The following is an 8,685-nucleotide window of genomic DNA, read 5'->3' as shown; positions in this document are numbered from 1 at the left end:
TTCACAGCACATTACTCACCGCATACCAAACTAAGCCCCTTCACTACTGTTCTTCCTTATGTAGATATACATGACAAATTAATTTCTCCATGTCAATGTTTAAAAAATCCTTGGCTTATATGACTTGCATACCATTCTCTTGTTAAACATTTACTTTAAAACAATTTATAAGGCCACAAATATCTTGTGGACAAATGAAACTACATGCATATTCTTTGTATGTAGAAAAGCAACACATATTTTAATCAAGAAGGGTGAAACTCCACATAATTATTCCATTTTTTTATTCAACTATGCAGTTATATTCATACAAAGGAAATTCTTTTGCTGAAAAGTATAAACCCCCGACAAAGAAATATATAAAACGAAAGCTGCATTTACATGTCAGTTTAGCACTAAACTTTTTCAATCATTATCATTTTTCTTTAAATGTAAAAAAAAGAATTTACTAAGGAAAATTCAACATATTATAAACAAATTACCAACAAAATTAAATATATAAAGTCTATTCCATCATGGAAAACAATCCATAACGTGAGCACTGGTCAAAAACAATTTTAGTTAAATAAGTTTTAATTTAACAAAAATATATAAAGGGCTTGCAATGTTGGCAGCTATTAAAGATTTATTAGCAGATTTTCTCCAACCTGAGAAAATACAACAGCTGATGGACAAGATATTAATCAAGAAAGACAAACTTAAAGTTCACGCAAATCTGACAAAATAAAAAGTGAGGATTTACTTATACAATTCTTTCAGTTCCATAAGATAATACCACTTAAACAATACCAAATTATCAAACAAGTTACAAAAAATAATATAAAGGTGTCATACCTTATTTTATTTTGTTTTACCCCCTAAAATTTAAATCCCCATGAAACGGAACAAACTGAGAAAAAAAAAATTGGTTAAGAGTCAAGGAAAATTCACTCAACATTAGTTCTCCTTGTCTCCCTAGTCTGCTGGCATGCCACTTATTTGTACAGCATACCGTGGGAAAAGTGAAAATGTCAGAACATCAGATGCAATTTTTACATGTTTTCATTGGCTGTCATTATGATGTCACATGGCATATTTAGCAGTCCATTCCTTGGCTGTATTGTTGTATTTTTCCCTGTCCGTTTTGTAAATTCGGGCTATTTCTGGTACAAGAGGATCATCAGGATTGGGGTCAGTTAGCAATGAACATATGGAAAGTAGTACTGTATGGAAAAAAAATACCTGGCTTCAATTTTAGTTTGAAAACAATTTTACATATATACTATAAACTGATTATTTTCATCATCTTGTGTGTGCATGCAAGTATCAAATACCTAGGACATTGGTAATATTTACACAAAGACGTCTTATATAAATATATACATACATGTATATATATTCTTTAAAAAAAAAATCTGTAACAATGCGTGTTGTGAAATTACCTTTTGATATTGTTAAAGCTGGGGACCACTGTGATCGTAATATATCCAGACAAATACTTCCATTACTGTTAATGTTTGGGTGATATATTCTTGTCGTAAAGGCAACCTACACAAAAATCAGAAGCATTCTAAACATGGATATCCATAAAAAAATAAATTTTTGTTTTAAATTTGTAACACTAGAACAACTTTTGATGCCTTTCTAAAATTATCAGTGACAACTTGTCTCCTATATGTTGTATTTTCCAAACCCTACACATGAATTCATTCCACAGTTGGACTGTAGTACAAAGATAAATTAATATTCAAACCTGGAGGTGATGACTTCTTCAACACCACAGACATACATTTTTACCACTAGTACTGTGCTGCGATACATGTATATTGACTATACAGTATATGATAATGATATATTCAATGTTCATATTATCAATTTATCATCAATTTTTTTTTTTTCTCATGTATGTTGAAATTGATCATTAGTAAAAATTTCCACCTACAGAGCAGTGAGTTTGGGTCCGATAAACCAATACATCACAATGAGAATCCCCCCCCCCCAATTTATGCGAGAATTTTCCCAATTTTTTTTAAATCATAACATTGGAGTACATCCAGAAATTCAAAAAGTCTTCATTGATCAAGTTTATTTAAGAACTGTGTAGAATTACTCTGGAAAATAAAAACACATATTTTCATGCATAGCGACATTGTGGCACCCAATACTAAGTCAGGTTATACCAGAAATAACTCATATTTATTATCTAAATAATAAGACAAGAGTACATGCAAAAATCATAGTTACATGTGAATTAATTTAAAGTATGTAACTCCTGTTACATTGGTTCAAGGGTTTTTTGATAACTATATTTTAGATATCTCCTCAAACAGCATAACTCAAAAACTCCTCATACAGCAGAACTCAAAATTAGAAAGATTGTGGGTCAGTGTGGGTATTGGTGAGCAACAGTGCAATAAACTTGACCTTTTTGTACTTAAAATGCAACTTTATTATTAATCACCTTTAAACTCAATCATATGTTATAAGATGTAATCATGGCAATAAATATAATTATATTTTATGCAAAACGGTTTAAAAAATCATTGGAAAAAAGTGTCAATTAATGCACATAAATTGTGTGGCCTTTCTGCACTAATAATATCGTACTTTGGGAAATACATTGTGATATTTTCTTCAATTTTTTCTTTATAAAGATATGATGAATAAACCTATTGTTTTTTTCAAATCAGCCTCTACCATGGAATAGTTTTTGTGCGATTTGCCAATGGTGAAATAGTCACCGAACTATTCACTGGCAGCATTCCATTTCCCTCTGAACTCTTCTGGTTTTATCTGGATCATGACGTGACACAAGTAAAGTCTGCTTTGGTATTATAAAACACCTACATAGAGCTCTGAGGGCAATACCAAGTTTATTGTCCTCTTTGAAAGCAACTATTTCCCTCAGCTTCAACTCTGGAAATAGTTACTGTCTTGAGGGACAATAAACTTGCTATGTCCTCATAGCCAGTAAATAGTATAATATCAAGCTTTTTTATGAATTTAGTGCTGAGTGGAAAGAAGTATCATGTAATTACAAAAAATGAAATGAAAAGTTGGGACTACTGATGTAAAATTTGAAATATGGGTCAAATTATGCAAATTTCAGACTAAAAGCAAAGAAATTTTATGTTGACTTTTTCAATATATATATGTAATTTTAGTATAAACTTACCTTAGGGGGTTTAAATGGATAATCTGTAGGGAAATGTATTGTTAGGAAAAATACACCACCAGTGAATGGACTGTCTGTCTGTAAATCAGAATGATAATCGTAAAGAAAACATACTTGAAGAGTGCATTAAATCTTTTGTTAAAATAGATAAGCTAGCATTTCATATCAATTTTTAAACATCTGAATACAATCCTTAAAAATGCATACAAATAGTCTATATATATATATATATATATATATATATATATATATATATATATATATATATATATATATATATATATATATATATATATATATATATATATATATCTTTGATAGTTTCCATTAAACTGTTCTTTACTCACCGGACCCATTATTGTGGCTTGCCAATGAAATACTGAAAAAGAAGAGGGGAAAAATATTAATTCAGTCAAAACAGATGCTGTAGATTGCATGGTTTAATGACCACAATTGGTATAGAATATATATTGAGTTAATAAATGAAATCAGGGTTCGAAATTCACTATATACAACTCGCAAAACGCGAGTTAGAATTCCCAAATTGCGAGTTAAAAATTAGGTAACTCGCAAAAACTTGCGAGTTGATTTTTTTTTGCATTGAAACTGTAGAAAAATTATATAATATGACAGAACACAATGCTTTTGATTTAAATCAGTAATTTAACTAAAAGTCACACTGTAGTTGTATTTTGTGTATTGTACAGTAGTTACTTTTTCCTCAAGTTACATGTATTTAATTTATATAAATTTAACTTTATATGAAAATTGCGAGTAGTCTTATAAAATTGCGAGTTCACTTTCTTGGTACTCGCAATTATTTGCGAGTTGTAATTTTAGGGAGTTTCTAACCCTGGAAATGATATTAAACTTCAGTACAGTCAGGACATGTTCTTTCTCCAGGGTATAAGAATGACCTTTATTTTAAAGACACACCTGTCCCAAAATCAAGTAAATAAAACTTCACGGATTTACCCACGACTAAAAACAGACCCCACCACCCACCTTCCCATTAACTTACCAATCTCATACCTGCCTACCCAAAACAGATGTCCTCCATAGTTTTCTATCAATTGCCTGTAAGACTTGACTTTAATGCAAAAGATTTTGTACTTTAACTGCAGAAAATTTAAGTGAGTCCAAACAAAGCAAATTTACTACTATAATTGTTGTACATACAGAAGACAAGTCTAAAACTCAACTTAGACATGACATGATGAAACTTTGGACAAGAAGAAGACCAAAATATTTTGATAACTTGAAGTTTGTTAATCTTATTCTCAATGTACGTGCACAAGAATAAGATTTCAAGTTCTGAAAAAAGTTTAATGATTTTATTAACACAACAGTGAAATCTAAGTGAGGCAAGTGAATCATTCTCTGCCTCTACTTGATTTAGCCACACGCAAGCATCCTGAATGAAAATGTAACCTCATACAATATATACTCAATACAATCATTGAGGTTGCTGATAAACACATTGAAAACAATACTGTAAAAGTATTACATTTGGCTGTGTATTCTATTTACCGCCTTTCACAGAAAGCAGCTTACACTAAATCAAGTACATTGCTAAATGTCTTGAGTTTATATATTCATATAAAGTGCATTCAGAAAACGCTAAATAAAATCAATTTCCGGCAAATATTGTACACACCAAATAAAATACATTTACAGTAATTTTAAACAATTAAGTTCTGATTTTAATAGACGTATTACTTACAATCGTCACCCACGGGTCCTGCTGAGCACTGTGCTGGGGGGTCTCTGCCTAAGTCTGTTAACTCCTAAAAAAGAAATTTGCAGACTTGGTGTTTGTTTCTTACAAAATATGAGTTAAAATAAAGTATATATCTCAAATATATATATATGTTTGTTTTTGAGGAAATTCATGTTGAAGTTTTTTTTTATATGGGTATCACCACACTATCACGTGGTTTTTAGCATATTACAGTCCTTTATTTTTGCCTATCTAAAAATAAACTCTTTCAAGCTCATTTTTCCTGTAGTGAAAGCTTTTTCTGTAATGATAAAGGGGGATTTGTGGGGAGGGGGAGGGTTTTTACAAGTGGGGATGGGGTGGAAATTCAGCCCTACATGGGGCAGTGGAAAATCCCGTAATACCGTATAAGAAGAATTCTTAGTGAGACACAAATTTAGCGATTTATCCCAAAAAACTTGTATATTATTTTAGCGAGAAGTAATTTTAGCGTTTTTATAATGCAGGGTTCGACATTCACGCTCGTCACCTCGTCATTTCCATCCTGTGATGATTTTTGACGACCTGATTTTCAGTCTGGCTCGCCCAAATGACGACCTGGGATGGGTTGGGAATATTCAATAATGATGTTTAATATTTTAAAATAAACTTTACAAGGCCTTATTGTTTCCTGTAACCCGCCTCGTGGATTTTTCTTTCTGCCAAATCTGTGTTTGATCAATCAGCTGATATAATTTTTACCAAAAGTATTAAATTAAGTTTTATTTGAGATATAAAATATGTCAACCTAGTCAACAATCACCATAAATATAAAGAGTAATGATCATTTTTGTAACATATAGTATTTCCCCCCACAACTTTCTGATGTTCGTACAGCCATGTTGGGTGTCCACTGTAAACATCACATCTGGTTAATTCAGTACAGGGATGTTTGACTCCATTTTTTTAGGCCTTTATGGTAAGTGAAAATGAATGTTTTAAACTAGAAACTTTATTTTGTGTCAATATATGAGGTGAGATTATACATTACAGCTTTTGACATTCCATAAATGTACAAAAGCACAACTTCTGTCGTCTTAACAAATTTTTAACAATTGCACATTTTTGTTTCATTTGATATTTTGTTCGGGCGACCTGAAATTCATTCGGGCAACCTGAAATCAGTGCCAAGGTTGCCCAAATGGGGAGACCAAATTTTGACGAGTGTCGAACCCTGTAATGTCAAGAAAGCTAACTATAGCAACCAATACAGAATAAATTGTTAGTGATATTCAATTTAGGGATCTCCAAACCCTCACTAATAATGCCAAAATTGAATCCTTGCTAAAAATTCTGCTTTTACAGTAATTAAAAGTATAAGACACTTGGCATGTTTTTTCATTCAAAGAAACATCAGAAATTTTGGTTTGCTTGGCTAATATATTATTAGTAATCGAGGTTCAATCAAGGGGGTACAGGGATTTACCCCGGGTTTTATTCCATACACCCTGAGGCCAAAGTACTTAATGATTAAATTTCAGTTTGATATTTCTTTATTTCATTTTGTAATGACTCATAATCGCTTACCATCCACTGTAACAATTAATTTACTTGTCCTACACATGTATGCAAAACAAGTCATATTCCTTGGGGGTGTATTGTAGTTTTCATTCATTTCTGTATCCCTTGCTCACTTAATAAGCCCCTGATATAGAGTTCTAAATGAGAATGTTTTATGTAATTGGGCACTAGTTAATAATTGAAATCTTTCTTACTGTTAAACGTATTGCATATTATCATGTTTGTAAACTTAACGAAACAAACAGATCACCAACACATTGTTTTGTATTATCATGTTTGGTAATGTACCAAGTTGTCTCATTTTCCTTTTGTAATATTTTGGTCCAAAATAAACGTCTGTAACTTTGGAGTCATTGCAAAATTAGTCTGCAGCAGTCATGAATTCTAACCAGGTTACCCAGTTCTATTTATATGCTTATTTTCGTTTTAACTTGTCAACTTTGGGTGTATCGACCTCTCTGAACTCCACCGAGATTTCATTGGTCATGCTACTTAATCATTTCTAAATCACCAGAAAACGAACCCTCGCTTAACTTTTCATGCTATAATGATCACATTTTCGCGAGAATATAACCGCAGAAATTTCTCTATGATTTCGGGGATCCCCACATTTCTGTTCAGTAATTTTCGATGAAATAAAATGGCGGCCTACGGTTGATCGAGAAGTAAACCCTCTGTCGCCGGGAAACAAATAATAACACAAATTTGACCAAAATTTGGCCTTTTGTAGAGTGGATATGACTAAAGAAAATAATGTTTTACATAAACATACCTTTTGAATCCTTTTTAACGCCATATTTGTGATATTGTTTGTCTAAACAGACGGAAGGTTGTCTTCTTTGACCACTTCTTTCACTAAATCCCGGATATAAAATCAGCGCATGCGTGAATTTTTGTGCCATTGTTAGCATGGTTGGATTAAGCGTGGATGACATCTATCTTATTTTTAAATGGGGTAAAAATAATTATTAGCCAATATGGTTATTTCATGGACTGTGAGAGTGAAACCTCTTTTTACAATTCTAAGGGGGTAGGGGTGGATCCAGATGTTCTAGCAGAGAAGATGATGATGATGACAGGGAGGCCTAAATTCAGTTTAATGAAAATTAGCACCTACATCTTATTTACTATGTTAAAAAAAATAAGAAAACGTAGGAGCTAACTTAATTAGACTGGCCTAAATTTATAAGCAAAAACGAAACACACGCACACACACACAACAAAAGAAAAACAAAAAAAAAACCCAAAAAGTAGTAAAGAAACATTAATTAAGTAAACCAAAAAAAAAAAAAAAAAACAGTAACAGACTGGATAAAAAAAATGCGATAGAGTTGTACATGTACATGTACCTCATTATGTCGAGAACTGCATGTCTCTAGACTTTCAGTTTTGTTTTGTTTTGTTTGTTTTTTGTTTTGTTTTTTTAAGAAAACGTTTGTTAATGAACACTTTGTAAATGTGTGCTAGAAAAATATATGATACAAAACAAATTAAAAAAATCCCGGGACCGATGTGTAAATTAAATTGTGGGGGGGGGGGGGGGTTCCTATCCACAGGCGCGTAATTTTCAAACCAGATCTACATGTATCTCATAAAAAAAAGTACAGACCGAGGATGACATGTAGCGCTATCCAGGGCTCCTGTGCCGTAAAGATTCATATTTAGGAATAATTGTCTGTTGCTATCTAAAAGCACTCAATCTATGATTACATGTATTTCTCTTCTATGTATTCGAATGATTCATTTGGATTATCTCTCTTTTTCCACAACTCCACAAGGTATATGGATCCATCAGATGTGAGGGGTTAGGTGGGTTCGGATCTCCTAGGATTTATATTAACCCTCCTAGGATTTATATTAACCCTCCTAGGATTTATATTAACCTAAGATGACTTTTAAAGAACACTTGCAATCTCTTAAAATGGAAATGAGGTCCATGAACCCCCATATCGACATTCCCCCAGGGGTAGACTTGGACAATGACCACCACCCCAGTTCCGATTAAAGCAGTCAAAAAAAAAAAAAAAAAAAAATCAAGAATGACAAAGTCCCAGGACCAGACTCTATTCCACCAGAGGTCCTGAAATAACAGGAAGCATTTTAAATTAGAAAAGATCTGTGAGACAAAAGAAATACCCGAGGACTGGAGAACGAGACTCATCGTGAAGTTACCCAGAAAAGGAGATTTAAGTGATTGTTACAGTTGTAGAGGAATCCAACTACTTTCCCTCCCTAGCAAAGTCCCCACAAG

General features: G+C 32.4%; 1 protein-coding gene across 1 annotated transcript; it reads right to left on the bottom strand.

Annotated features, from left to right (window-relative positions):
• Positions 1–267: 267 nt before the first annotated feature.
• Positions 268–7,318, bottom strand: LOC133189567 (ubiquitin-conjugating enzyme E2-17 kDa). Its single transcript, XM_061324939.1, has 6 exons — positions 7,207–7,318; positions 4,878–4,941; positions 3,502–3,533; positions 3,155–3,232; positions 1,422–1,527; positions 268–1,202 (listed from the first exon to the last, which is right to left on the bottom strand). Exons 1-6 carry the CDS (start codon positions 7,228–7,230, stop codon positions 1,063–1,065), a joined length of 444 nt encoding a protein of 147 aa, XP_061180923.1. The 5' UTR covers positions 7,231–7,318; the 3' UTR covers positions 268–1,062.
• Between the last annotated feature and the right edge of the window lie 1,367 nt (positions 7,319–8,685).

Source organism: Saccostrea echinata, unplaced genomic scaffold (assembly GCF_033153115.1).
Source record: "Saccostrea echinata isolate AGI-Se365-2 ecotype Australia unplaced genomic scaffold, CSIRO_AGI_Sech_v1 ptg000019l, whole genome shotgun sequence".
Taxonomy (NCBI): Eukaryota; Metazoa; Mollusca; class Bivalvia; order Ostreida; family Ostreidae; genus Saccostrea; species Saccostrea echinata.
Note: the sequence above shows the minus strand (reverse complement) of the source record. Positions and strands in the feature narration are given on the sequence as shown.